Genomic DNA, 14587 nt, shown 5'->3' with positions numbered 1-14587 from the left:
CAATTACATATAACAAAAGTCCATCTCCTTAGAATTAGAATTTCTTCAACACAGAAAGGCCTGGATTTTCACAAATATGGTTTATATTACAAAGTAAAAACAAAACTGGGGGAGTTGTTCATAAAATCATAAATCAAGATGCAGACAACTTGGAATGGATTAGGGGCGCCTGGGTGGCTCAGTCACTAAGTGTCTGCCTTCGTCTCAGGTCCTGATCCCAGGGTTCTGGGGTCTAGTCCCGCATCAGGCTCCCTGCTCAGTGGGAAGCCTGCTTCTCCCTCTTCCACTCACCCTGCTTGTGTTCCCTCTCTCACTGTGTCTCTCTGTGTCAAATAAAATAAAATATTAAAAAAAATTTGAATGGATTATACTTCAAAAAATATGAGTCGATCCTATTTCAACTTCTTTAGAAAGAAGTTAACAAAACCCAGTTAGTGGTCCTATAGCTAGAAACAACAATGAAAACTGACACTCTTAAAAATACAGTTCTTGGGGTGCCTGGGTGGCTCAGTAGGTTAAAGCCTCTGCCTTCAGCTCAGGTCATGATCCCAGGGTCCTGGCATCTAGCCCTGCATCGGGCTCTCGGCTCAGCAGGGAGACTGCTTCCTCCTCTCTCTCTGCCTGACTCTCTGCCGACTTGTATCTATTAAATAAATAAAATATTAAAAAAAAAAATACACTTCTTATCACAATCTTTTTATGAGCCTGGGCTCCTTCTGCCAGTTCTTTTTCCTACCCATACACTGAAGAGTACTTTTGTCATATGTTTAAATATATCACTAAAAATGGCAGCAGACAGTTGAGTCAAGTTAACTAGGAAGTACTTGCTTGGCTGAAGAAGTGTTAAGAACCCAGGAGAACACACAACTTTTAAAGGGTCATGCAGAAACTAAAAAAATGAAGAACATGTTCTATGTGATTGCCGTTTAATGAGGGTCCCCCAATTTCTTCTCTGCTTCAATTTTGCCAACCTATCTACTATCTTTTTAAAGAGGAAAATAAACTCCTCCCAAGCATGATAAATTCCATACTGAAATATTTGGCCAAGATTAGGGATATCCATAAAGACACGGGGACACACCTGAAATCAGAGCAAACTTCTACGTGGTTCACAAAGATTTTGCTCATCACTGAACCCACGAAGTCATGTTGTATTTACTTTGCACCATGATACATTAATAGGTGCACATCCAGCTACAAAGGAAAGCAAATAACTTTTTCCCGAAAGCAGGAAGGAAAAAAAAATTGAGGGAAATATGACACCTGTGTTTACTGGGAAGGTTCTATTTTGGATGGCTCTGCTATTTTGGTTAGCATATTTGATAGTAATTATAGTTCTTGGTTCTTTCCCCTCTTCCCCCAGCTAATGCTAAAACAGTTGATTATGTCAAACTAAGACTGGGATGTATTTAGACCTCTTGATCCTAGATATTATCTACTTCTATGAGAATCTGCCTCTTAATGGGGCAGTAGCTGAGAAGAGGGCTCACAGAGACTCTACCACAAATTCCTGTCTTCTCAAAAAGGGTAAAATATTTTTGGTCAAACTAAGATCCATTCTCACATACCTTTATCCAATCACTTCCTATCACTGAAATAATTTGTTACATCAGATTTTGCTTTATCTCATTATTCCTATTCCTGAGCCTGTATTTATGTGGGTCATAGTTTAATACTTTATATATATATATCACTGCTGCCTAAAATATTAATGCAGAGGTGTTTATAAACATTACCTGCTGTGATCTCTGAATAGCAGCATCAATTTCATCCACCCTTTGTCCCACAGTGTCACTGACCAACTTGTACTGTTCGTTGGCATCAGATACAAGTTTATCCAGCCCTTCTCTGGCTCTCCATGGCACCAGCTCTAAGAGAGCACGGCTCACTTCATTCACTGTGTCCAACACCAGCCTATGCTCCATGACCTCCTTCTTTAATTCCTAAGGAGGGAAAAAAAGTTTTCAGGCCATTCCTTGCTAAATTAAGCACATTAGCAGCTGTGCTGGGTGGAAAGTGCTATCTCTACCACACATCCCAGCAGGGCTCTGACCTCCTTCCTCCACTTATTTTTTTTCTTGTCTCAGATTTTTCAGTCATTCCACAGCCTGACTTTAGGCTTAGCTGCTGCTTAGAACTGTCTGCAACACTTCTTTGGCTAGACTGTCTCTGGGTAAAACAAAGAGTGTCTCTTTCTTTTTTTCTCCCTACTTCAATAGAAATGATAAAATAATTCTTCAAGCATAGGCATTTAACTCAGTAAGTACCTACACAGTATTTCTGCACATCTAGAACTGTACTAGATCCTGCAGGAAAAACAAATATAACCATGAAGAACTCTCCAGAGAATGAGTTACAGAAGTAAGTTTTAAAATGTTACCCTGTAAAGCAAACTTCCCTGGGATCTGTGATTCAGTGCCCCCCCCCCCCCGCCTTCAGACCACAGCAAGTAGTCTTAATAAGTCCGCCTTTATGTCAGATCTTACTGTCCATGAGCAAACAAGAAACAAAGGAGGCAGAACTTTTTGGTTTAGATTTAAGGTAGAGACAGCTGGCGATAAAACTTAAAAATCCGAACTTAAGGATTTTAAGAGTAAATTTTTTTTCCCTTTACTGTGTGACATGACAGCTCACCTTCTGTCTTTGTTGAAACTGGGGTATCTGCTCCCCTGTGGGAGATTGTCCTCCACTAGCTGCCAGCTCCTCCTCCACCTCCCTTAGCCACCCGGTCAGTTCCTCATAAGTAGACTGGAACTTGGTGGCCAGCTGCCGGGCTTGCTCCAAAGTTCTAAGAGCCTTGGAGCTAGTGACCGTGATGTCTGCATAGCGAGTCTTGATTCCATCCAGTTTCTCTTGGATAAGCAATACCTCTTCACCTGTGGGGGACAGCATGCAGTCATTTATATTTAAGAGGAAATGAGGGACTCTCCTTCCAGGGACCAGGAAGTCTCTTTAATCCCCCTTTCTTCAATGCAGAGCTTGAATTTTATAGATGCTCTCTCCCTATGGTAGCAATTTCACCTACCATTCTACACTAAGAGAGGTGGGAAATAAACCTTCTAATTGATAAAAGAAGCTATTTCTGAGATTATTAAGGTCTGAATTCAACTGCAGGTGTTTCTAGATGTTCCCAGCACCATTCCATGATTGCTGGCCTTACACATACTGGAAGGTAGGGAGAGCCATCATGTACAAACAGACGTGAGACAACAAGGTAATAGGAAATAGGACCTCATGCTGCCAGTCTCCAGGATCACACGGTAATACAATCAGTGAATATAAGCTTCTCTTATATACAAAGAGAAGTGGCTAGTGCAGGGTGCTTATTTCCTGGGAGATGTGATTGAGTGACTACAGAGAGGCAAGAAATGCACTTTCCAAGTACCTGTGGTTTGTTTTAGCAGAGCCTGACCATTTTTAATAGCTTGATCTACATTCTTCTTTCTATTAATGATTTCTTCATTTAAAGCCTGAAAGGAAAGAACAGCATTAATCTTAAAACTATGGCACAACAAAGGGAAAGAAAGGTGAGACCTTTAAGAGACCAAGTTTAAAGTAAAGAGACAAATACCAGGTTAGTTTACACATTGGATATTTGATTCCTTCATTATCTCTTTGGTTATGCCATTAAGTACTCAGAAAAATTAAATCTGATACTTATAGGCAATTTCTCCCCTGTATGGGATAGGGAGAGATGCAGAATTAAATCAGTTTTACCAATACACTGGTACCAAACCTGAGCCCAAGAAAGAAGGAAGTAGAATTCAGCAAAAATGTCTACTATGTCCAAAACCAAGACTCAGGAAGTTCAAGAGAAGAAAGTCAGCAAGAACAGGCTGACTTCAATCAGGATCCTGCTTAAAAATTCTCAATATCTGAAGTCAATGAAGCAGAATTTTAGGTCATTAACAACAACAACAGCAAAACAACTGCTTTGTCTATTTTTACTATCTATTTTTACTAAGACATTTCATAAAAATTAGATGAAAAGAACAAATTTTTTTTTTCTATTAAGATGACAATCCCTGGAATTTGAGAATATAAACCTAGAAAAAAATTCAGAAGTTACAGCTATGTGGTCAAACCTTGGGCAATGTTTAGGTATTGGGATTTGTTAAATTACATTCTCTTTGATAAAACTGCTCAGATAGAAACTGGGTGATACCTGACCTAATGATGTAAAACATGAGCTGGAGATGGGATGGCCCCTGACTGTACTCTGGATCTTTCAGAGTTACTGATTCAGTTTAAGGGCAAGTATTTCCATGGGCTCATCTAAGAGTAGATCAGTCCTTAGCAACAAGTCTATAACTACGTGCTTATGTATAAAATTAAATTGTTTGGAATTAAAATGTTTGGAATGAAAAAGAGAAAAGAAATGAAGAGAAACATGAATCAAAATTACAAAATAACTTCATAACATGACTGATAAAAATGGAAAACGTGAATACCAGGTGGTCAGCATGCTGTTTCTGCAGGACATCCTGTCTGTAATCCTTTACGAACACTGAACTGAGCTTGTCCTCAACCTCAGCCAGCCAGTTGAGCACCTCCACCTCATCCTCCCCGAACAGTCTAGCGTTACACAGGGCTTGTTCAAGCAGGGCTGCTTTTCGACAGCCCCAGTCTTGAATCTCACTGTATCGGGCCTGCAAGGAGTCTAGCTTTTCTGACAGCATGCCCTGCTCTGCAGAGCATGTCAGGGAGGAGAGGGACTGCCCAATTTTGACTGCCTGGTGCACATCTGTTGCATGGCTTTCTATTTCTTCCTCCAGAGCCTGGAAATCCAGATGGAAAAAATGAATAACAGAAACAGAATAAATGAAAAGTAAACATGAAACAATGAATAACAAATGATACAATAAATTAAATAATATAAAAAGTTCACCTACTGAAAGGCAAAAATAATATAAAAAGTGAGAATAAAAGCTGTTTTTTCCTGATGGTAGGCTATTGTTATTTTTACTTCAAGGATGTGACTATTCCCATGGATAATCTGATCATATTTCAAATTAAACTTTAACACCCCCCCCAAACATCCCTCCCCCCGCCAAACATATATTCTAGACTGCTACAGGCAGTTAATTTCTAGGCTTTCTGACTGCAGTGCTGTGTTTTCATTTGCCACAGCCTCTCCCTACCTTGTGCCGGGTGATCTGTTGCTGTATTTTGGCAGTCTGAGTGCCAACAGGTTCTGAGTTAGCAAGTTTTTTCTCTGTGACAGATAAGAAGTCAGAAATAGGCTCAGCTGTCTCATGGAATTGTTTGGCCAGAACCAGGATATCTTCCAGTTGTTTTTGCCTACACAAATATATAGAACAAACTGCTCAGGCAAAAATTCACATTAAGACTAATAGTACTACGTTCAGTGAAATACCAATCTTTAGCGGGTACATTTTAAGTATCAATAGTAAACAGAATGTATATACATAGCACTTTGTGGTTTTAAAGGCTTGCCATAAACATTTCCTTATTTTGGTTCTATCATCACCCTGTAAGATAGGCGGAATTATTATCTCACTATTACAAAAGAGAAAACTGACCCTGAAGGCTTAAAGAAAGATTTGTCTAGTTCACCCAATGAATAGTAACAATGCAATAAGGATTTGAATCAGACTTTCTAATGCTCTTTCTCTTAGGGGATGTAGCACATGCATCATCTAAAGGTGAAACCAAAATCAAGTTTTAAGGGAGTCAAAAAAATTATCAGTTTTCATTTCTCTCTCCCTGTCACTGCTACCTTCACTGCTGAGTTAAGAAAAGCGAGCATGTGAGGAGCAAAGGCAGACTATGAACTAGAACTCCTTCACCATCTCCCTCATTCCAATGATTTCGAGCACCAGAACACAACTTTGAATCCAGATCTAAGGCAAAAAAAAATGACCTCAGACTAGCTGAATTTGCCAACACACATGGCAGTCAAAAGATTATAGACTTCACAGCTCACTTGGAATCTCAAATCTCATTTAATATAACATCCATACTAAATAAGCTTAGATTTTAAGTATCCTATAGATTAAAAATTACACAGGGGAGGGGGAGTCTGATAGGAAAGTGAAAGATAAACAACTACAGAACTGGATTAGCACACAGATTAAAATATAAGGTCATAATTATGTCTTTGAATCATTAAGTACAGACTAAAGGCTGTGTCACTTGAAAATTGCACTTTAGTTCAATAAACCTTTACTGAACAGGATGTGTGCCAGGTCCTATGCTGTGTACCCTGGACAAATTTATTTTCTTTATTTGAGAGAGAGCAAGAGAGTGTAGGTGTGCATACAGAGCATGGGTGGAAGCTGCAGAGGCAGAGGGACAAGGAGAATCCGTGCTGAGCACAAAGTCTCATGTGGGGCTTGATCTCAGGATCCTGGATCATGACCTGAACTAAAATCAAGAGTCAGACATTTAACCAACTCAGCCACCCAGGCACCCGCAAATTTATTTTAATAAAAAATGATTTAAATATAAAGGCTTACCATTTTAATGACCTGGAAACCCAATTATGTTTAAATATAAAGAAAAATGTATTGCTAAATACTGTTTTAATTTCAATTCTTAAAAATAAGCTTCTTGGGTTTTTAAAAAATATTTTATTTATTTGAAAGAGAGAGAGAAAGAGCAGGTGCACAGTAAACAGATAGGCAGAGGGGGAGGGAGAGAGAGAATCCCAAGGAGACTCCCTGCTGCGCAGACAGCCCAAAGTGGGGCTTAATCACAACCCTGAGATCATGACCTGAGTTGAAATCAAGAGTTGGATGTTCAAGGGGCTGAACCACACAGGTGCCCCAATTTTTTTTATTACTAATTTTTTAATGTTGAAGAATATGAAGCTGCTCTATTTATTTTTTAAGTAAACTTTATGCTCAATTTGGGGCTCAAACTGACAATCCCAAGGTCAGGGGTCATATGCACTATTGACTGAGCCAGCCAAATGCCCCTCTAAATGCTTTTTTTTTTAAATTTGACATACAGAGGTCACAAGTAGGCAGAGAGAGGCAAGCAGAGAGAGAGGAGGAAGCAGGCTTCCTGCTGAGCACAGAGCCTGATGCAGGGCTCGATCCCAGGACCCTGAGATCATGACCTGAGCCAAAGGCAGAGGCTTAGTACACACTGAGCCACCCAGGCGCCCTGCTATTTTTTTTATTAATTATTTTTATTAACATATAATGTATTATTTGCCCCAGGGGTACAGGTTTGTGAATTGTCAGGTTCTAAGTGCTATTTTTAAATGTCAATATGAACTATGGAATAATCTGTTTGTGCAAGCCTTCAAAACACATCTTCAATTACTATAACTAAAGCATATAATCCTAAAAATTATATACATACATACATATGTATATACGCGTGTGTGTGTGTGTGTGTGTATAATGAAAAAAATTAGGGCGCCTGGGTGGCTCAGTGGGTTAAGCCGCTGCCTTCGGCTCAGGTCATGATCCCAGGGTCCTGGGATCGAGTCCCGCATCGGGCTCTCTGCTCAGCAGGGAGCCTGCTTCCCTCTCTCTCTACCTGCCTCTCCGTGTACTTGTGATTTCTCTCTGTCAAATAAATAAATAAAATCTTTAAAAAAAAAAAGAAAAAAGAAAAAAATTATCCCTGATTTTTGTGTCTTTCTGACTTATCTCTGGATTTGGGAATGTGAAAGTTTAGACAACTCAATGTAATAGGATTTGGGGTAGCAAAGAATGAACATAATTTAGAGGTATCAAAAACCCAATATTAAAGAATCTAAATAAAAGTTTTTAGGATATCTGTAACAAATACAGTTGCTCTTTAAAATACTGACCCAAAAACTGTGCTAGCCTAGGAGGATAAAAGTGGGTAGGACACAAGGAAAACGTCATAGAAAGATACTTCAGAAATAAATCAGAAGACTTCAATAAGCTTATGGGCATAGGAGATTAAGTACATAAAATAATGATAAAGGTAAAAATAAAGAATTACAGCAGTTAAGAGGAAGATGGAGGTATTCCATGCTTGGGGAACAAAGAAAACTTCATAGAAAAGGAGAAGATAAACACAGGTATTTCATGGAAGATGCAACACCATCAGTAAAGACACAGAATTAGGAAGTGACAGAAGATACTGAAGAATATGGCATACTTCACCTATAATATAAGGAGTGAGAAGAGCAGAGACTAAGAAATGTAGATTAGGCCCAAATAGCTGAGGGCTTCCAATGTTGGGTTAAAGAGTGTAGATTTTATTTCATAGGCAACAGGGAGTCATTAAATTTCTGAGCAAGGCAAAGGGGAAGTCGGAGGGTTAAGTGGTAATTGAGTGATTAAGTGACTAGTGATGAGTTAGTTTGGGGGACTACCTCAAGTAGACTAGCCCAAGTCAGGAACTGAGCGGGAATTAGAGAAATGAATGAACAGGGCAGACACTATGGAAGTAAAATGGACAGAATTTAGCATTCTAATAGATGTGGGAACACAAAGGAGCGGGAGAGAAAGGATAAAAAATGGAGTTAAGTTTTGAAGCCTGGTAACTGGAAGGTTAATGGCACTATTAATGGAAATGGACAAAGCGAAGAAAAAAAAGCAGTGCAATCTAGAAATAAAAATAAGCATAATTTAAAAAATTAGGTTGAGTTCTTTCATTTTTGTTTCTCCCACTAATATGGTCAACAATACTTTGCAACCCAGATAAGTAAGAAAACAAGCACACTGTGGGCCAGTGTAAATAAGGAGACTGAAGAGCTAGTTAGCTGACCACTGCCACTGGCTACCTAGAAAACTGAAAGAATCATAAATGATCATCTACACTACTCTCATACAGATTTAACTAGCTAACATTTATTTTTAAAAACTGGGGACAATATAAGGTAAAAGACATTCAGGCGACATACTAAGCTTAAATAATGTTGGGTACATAGCTACAGAAGGAGAAAGCACTTCCTTGAAGGAGAAAAGTATGCCGCCTGTCTTTTGGCCACTTACTGAAGATTGTTCATGCATCTCTTGGATGTCTATTTATTTAAGAGAATCACAGACTAGATCCTAGATGCAAAAACATCTAATACTGGGATAAGCAATCAGAAAAGAAACATGATAAATTTCAATTCCAAGTATCAAAAATATTACTTATAAATATGAAGGGGAAAAAATCTGTCTCAAAAACTCAGAAAATAACTTGGCTGGATTGCAGGCATCAGTGTCTGTCGGTTTGGAACCACGAATATATCTCAGCAGAACAAAAACACAGAGCAATGAGTCTTCCAGCTCTCAGAAATTCCTGGAGTAGCTGAGACTTATTTCCTGAGAGTATGTGATTCTGAGGATCACCTCCAAAAACTTACTCTCCTTCAAGATAGAAGGCCATGACATACCTGCCCAAACACTCTATGACTCATCCAGGACCTTTTAGAGCACCTTAAGGATAGCAAGTCAAAAACTGGGCAAAACACGTTCTCTGACCCATTCCTCAAAACCCCTTTGGCCTTACCTGGCTGCTGCCTTGCTGAGTAGTCCAGTCCACCTACTTTCAAGACCCTCCAACTGTCCAGTGATTTTCTCCCGATCAGTCAGCTCTGCTGACTGGGCTATTCTGCCTCCTTCCGCTTGAAGCATATCTACTGTGGCCTTCCGATCATCGAGGAGGCGCTGGAGCAACTAGAGCACATAATGTTTAAGGAGAATGAAGAGTGGTAACACAAGGTCACTTTACAATCTGAAATAAGGAAGAAAATACAAACAAACAAAAGATCCCCAAGCCCCATCACACCAAATCCTAAACTGGATCGAGTAGTGGTGGCTTTTTTTCCAACCTGAGGCAAAAACATGAGAGGTGGCAAAGTTGCTACCCCTGGATGGACTTCTCATATGCTTACTTTCGTTTTTAAATGGAGGAGTGATGGTCACTATGTGACTAACAGGGAACTTATTTTGAACCAGGAGAAAAATGCACTGAAATGGAAATTAAGCCAACAAAAAATATAGACAGAAACTTATTTACACATGATATACTGTGTTATTCAGAATACTGCTGACCCTAAAAACCTCATAAGACAGAGCTCTGAGTGAAAACACAAATGCAGACAACTGTTTGGTCCAGTATGTGCCACAGGAAGCTGGTTGATTAAGTAAGATGAGGCAAATCAGTTTTCATTTTTCTTTTCATGATCACACAAAGTAGGTCAGGATTCTCCTAAAACTCTGGAATATGCTCCTGAACTCTTAAGCACATGTGTTGTCTGCCACTCCCCACGGCTGTTTCCAGTTCACCCTCCCAACATTGTCGCTTACCTTCTGTTCTTGGATCTGTGCTTTCACCACTTTATACTCGGCAGATGGAGGCTTCTGATTGGCTATGAGCTCCTCAGTGTCCGCCAACCAGCTGAGCAACGGCTCCAAGGCATCTTGAAACTTCCCACAATGCAACAAAGCCTCCTGCAGTTGTGCAATCCTTTGTGCAACCTGTATCACAGATGTGGGGCCTCGTTAGGAGGAAGGAGAGAGCTTTTTAAATGATTGCCGCTCCCCCCAACTCCAGATTGCAACTGCTAAATTTGTATTTGCATTCAGATTGCAGGGAAACCTCAGCTTGAGATGTTCCTTTTCTAAGCTCCCCATTCCCAGGGCACTAGTTACCCCCCACTGGCCACTTGCCTTTTTGTTCAGCGTGTTCCATCGAGCATTGATCTCCTCCATGTCATGTTCCAAACCCTGCACGTCACAGTTTTTCCCTGCACTCTGAATCAACCCCTGGCCGAGTCCATTCACCTGCTGTAGCTTCATTTGAAGGGGATCCACCTGTTCTTTCTGAAACATCTAGATAATTGCAAGTCAAAGATTTAATCTAAAGGCAGCAATCAGACCCTCTACACCACACAATGACTGGTCATTCTTGGGAGATTTATATTTAACAAAAGAGGGGCAAGAAAAAAAAAAGAGAGAGAGAAAACAAGCCATTTGTAAGGGGAACTATCAAAGAAACATGTGGTTTCATATTTCAGTACATCCTCCTACGGACAAGTAATTATAGAGAGTTATGGCACTACTTAGGTCTTTTAGCCAATGACTTGTGGTTGGTTGGTTGGTTTCTGCTTGCTTAATTTTTAATGCAAAAAGCTATAGGGAATAGAGAAGCATCAGTCTCAAGATATCATAAAAGTGTGATGTATACCAATCCTAAAGGGGAAGAATATCAAATGACCAGTATTTAAGATTAAAATACCTTGGGGAACAGCTTTAACATACCACTGATACATGCAATGCTCTTCTTTGACTAGGAGCAATAACTCAATTAGCCAAAACATTATTAATGTTGTGAGAAATGCCAACCTCATAGTTTAATCCCCCTGTGGTCATTTAATTCCATTCTGGTCTAGGGCCACAGACCACACACCGCTAATAATCTTGGAGCAGTATTCCTGAGATTACAAAGGGAAATGGGCCAGTAATACTGGGAAATGTCCTAACCAACTTCAGACACATACTCTAAGATGCAGATATATATAAAGCATTCTTAAAATTATAATACTGAATATCCATGTTCATCATTAAACAATGGAATTTTAAAACAATGTGAAGGAGTGTAACAAACAATGCATGTTTCTTTCTACTGAAGTTCTTAAGCTCCATTATGACTCAGAAAGGAAACAGAGTCAAAAGAAAATGATACTTTGGCACATTAATAGTATTAAGGAAAAGAATGAAACAGATAATTATCTCAAAGATCAGACTTCTCTCAATTATCAGAGGATAAAATCAGCCACATTCCACACATTTTATAGATCTAATCTGGATCTACTGCCATTCTCTTTTCTTCTATAAAATGTTCCTTCAGTTTCAGTGACACAGGTGAGTCAACTAAAGCCAAAGAAGGACAAAAAATGGAAGAAAACAAAAATGTAAAAGAAAAACATAAATTCGGGTTAGGATTAATTTTGGCCTATATGAGACTACAGATTACACTTGGATTAGGAAATGGATTCTTGAGAGAATGGGCTATGGCTGGATAAGTGACTCACCAGGGAGGAAAAGCCCCAGGGAACACTAAAAAAGGAAGGTTTCAAAGGTAATTACCAGGGAGCTTCATTTTATACTATAATTTGATTACACCATATTTTGTTAGGCAACACTACAAGGCAGTTCAGCTAAAAATGACTGTTGCCCCAACAACATGATTCCCGGAAAAAGCAAGTGCTATGATTTCATTTTCTACTAAAGATGTTTTCACTGCAGAAAAATCAAAGCAGAGGGGTTAAAAAAAAACAACTCCAATGTTTTAAGTTGCTTAGGTACAACAAAACGGTGGTGGTGGTGGTAGGGTGTGGGGATTGGAAAGGCAAAGAAAGAAAACCAAAGGTGAGGAGGGAAGACATCAAGTTCACACTGAAGAACCCACTTTTATCCAGTAAGCAAATCTTGTGTCATACTTAACATTTAAATTCCTTCTGTGCTGTCCAATATGAGGCTATTTAACTAAAATTCAGTTCCTCAACCACACTAAGCCACATTTTGTGTGGTCAACAGCTGTATGTGGTTAAATGCCTGTTGTACTGGGCAGTACAGATAGGGAATATCTCCATCTTGGCAAGAAACTCTACTGGCTAGTGATATACATGACACAGAAAAGTAAAATATATTCAAATAACTTAGTAATCTCTTTCATATAACAGAGGTAATTCTTTTAAAAAATCTGCATTTAGGGACGCCTGGGTGGCTCAGTTGGTTGGACGACTGCCTTCGGCTCAGGGCGTGATCCTGGAGTCCCGGGATCGAGTCCCACATCGGGCTCCCAGCTCCATGGGGAGTCTGCTTCGCTCTCTGACCTTCTCCTCGCTCATGCTCTCTCTCACTGTCTCTCTCTCTCAAATAAATAAAAAAAAAAAAAAAAAAAAAAATCTGCATTTACTTTGTCAATGAACATTTCCTATGGAAGCATTAGAGATTCCTTCTTTTGTTTCCCAACCTCCATTCCATGGATTGAGTTGACAGGGAATGGGTATATGTCTCATCTTTTGTCCAGAAGTTTGAGAATCTATGATAGTACTTCTAAATAAACACTATCTAAATATTTACTTTGAACACAAGTGAACAGAATGTTATAGAAAGTACATTTGAAAACACTTGCTCCCTTCTCTCAACTCCCAAATAAAGCTGTTCTGCAAAATCAGTGCTTTCAGATGCATTAAAATTCCTACTCCTCAATATTTCAATGGGGCTGTGCCATGTTATTAACCAACCAGAGCTGGCAGACATTTCCCAGAGCAAAACACTACTAAAAATCATTGCAAGAGTGTAAGATGCAACTGAGACATAAAACAGAAAATTTCCCAAAGAGTTTTTTTTTTTTTTAAAGATTTATTTATTATTTACTTGTTTGACAGACAGAGATCACAAGGAGGCAGAGAGGCAGGCAGAGAGTGTGGGGAGCAGAGATCTTGAAGCAAGGCTCGAACCCAAGACCCTGAGATCATGACCTGAGCCGAATGCGGAGGCTTAACCCACTGAGTCAACCAGAAACCCCCTAAAGAACTTCTTCTTCAGGGCGCCTGGGTGGCTCAGTGGGTTAAGCCTCCGCTTTCGGCTCAGGTCATGATCTCAGGGTCCTGGGATCGAGTTCCGCATCAGGGTCTCTGCTCAGCAGTGAGCCTGCTTCCCCCTCTCTCTGCCTACTTGTGATATCTCTCTCTCTCTCTGTCAAATGAATGAATAAAATCTTAAAAAAAAAAAAACAAAACTTTTTTTTTTTTTTAAAGATTTTATTTATTTGAGAGATGGTAAGAGAGAGAGCATGAAAGGGGAGAGGTCAGACTCCCCGTGGAGCTGGGAGCCCAATGTGGGACTCGATCCCAGGACTCCAGGATCATGACCTGGGCCGAAGGCAGTTGCCTAACCAACTGAGCCACCCAGGCACCCCTTAAAACACTTTAGTCTTTGGTAATACAACATTCTCCCAGTTTTCATCCTGGCCTGATCCATTTTTTATCTCCTTTGCTCTCTCCCTCCTTCTCTTCTAGACCTCCAAATGTTCATCTTTGGGAAGCGGGGGTCAGGGGAAGACCAGTCTTGGGTTCTCTTCTTGGCAATTCTATCTATTCCTGTGGCTTTAAATATTAACCATGATGTTTATGGTATGTGTTTGTGTATGTGTGTACAAATACATATGTGCGCATCTGTACATCCAAATATTTTCTTAATATTGCCATACAAATGAATCATGGGTACCTCAAAAACCTAACCATTCCACAACTGGACAGTACCTCCTCCTTTCCTCTTCCCCCAAACCTGTTCATCCCTAAATCAATAATTTACTACTGCTCCAATCCACTCAGTTGTACAAACTAGAACCTAGAAGCCAACCTTGAGAACTCCCTTTTCTTCTCCTTCTCTCCCTACATAAAGTCATTATCAGGTCTTACTGATTCTGCCTCCAAAATATATCTTGAGTCTAACCAACTGGTCTTCAAATCCACTGATGCCTCTCTAGTCCAAGCCACCTAGACAACTGCAATAACCTAGCAGCCTCACTACTCTGTCCTTAATCCCTGTTAATAATGCACTCCACATATAGCAGCCAGTGTGATTTCTTCGTGTATGTGTGTTTGTTTTGATTTTTTTTTGCAAACCATTCA

General features: G+C 39.7%; 1 protein-coding gene across 22 annotated transcripts in view; it reads right to left on the bottom strand.

Moving 5' to 3' along the window:
• The window catches only part of MACF1 (microtubule actin crosslinking factor 1), a 340165-nt gene that overhangs the window by 44847 nt on the left and 280731 nt on the right, over window positions 1-14587 (bottom strand). For 15 of the 22 annotated variants that reach the window (XM_044237864.1, XM_044237868.1, XM_044237866.1 and 12 more), the window contains 8 exons: window positions 10614-10775; window positions 10251-10421; window positions 9451-9617; window positions 5142-5301; window positions 4452-4778; window positions 3386-3470; window positions 2635-2876; window positions 1737-1943 (listed from right to left, as the gene is read on the bottom strand). In XM_044237864.1, coding sequence (XP_044093799.1) covers window positions 1737-1943; window positions 2635-2876; window positions 3386-3470; window positions 4452-4778; window positions 5142-5301; window positions 9451-9617; window positions 10251-10421; window positions 10614-10775 — 1521 coding nt within the window. The remainder of the gene's footprint in view (window positions 1-1736; window positions 1944-2634; window positions 2877-3385; window positions 3471-4451; window positions 4779-5141; window positions 5302-9450; window positions 9618-10250; window positions 10422-10613; window positions 10776-14587) is intronic. The other 7 variants (XM_044237875.1, XM_044237877.1, XM_044237876.1 and 4 more) reach the window with 1 other exon arrangement.

The sequence above is a fragment of the Neovison vison genome, chromosome 2 (assembly GCF_020171115.1).
Source record: "Neovison vison isolate M4711 chromosome 2, ASM_NN_V1, whole genome shotgun sequence".
NCBI lineage: Eukaryota > Metazoa > Chordata > Mammalia > Carnivora > Mustelidae > Neogale > Neogale vison.
This window is presented reverse-complemented; position numbering and strand designations above follow the sequence as displayed.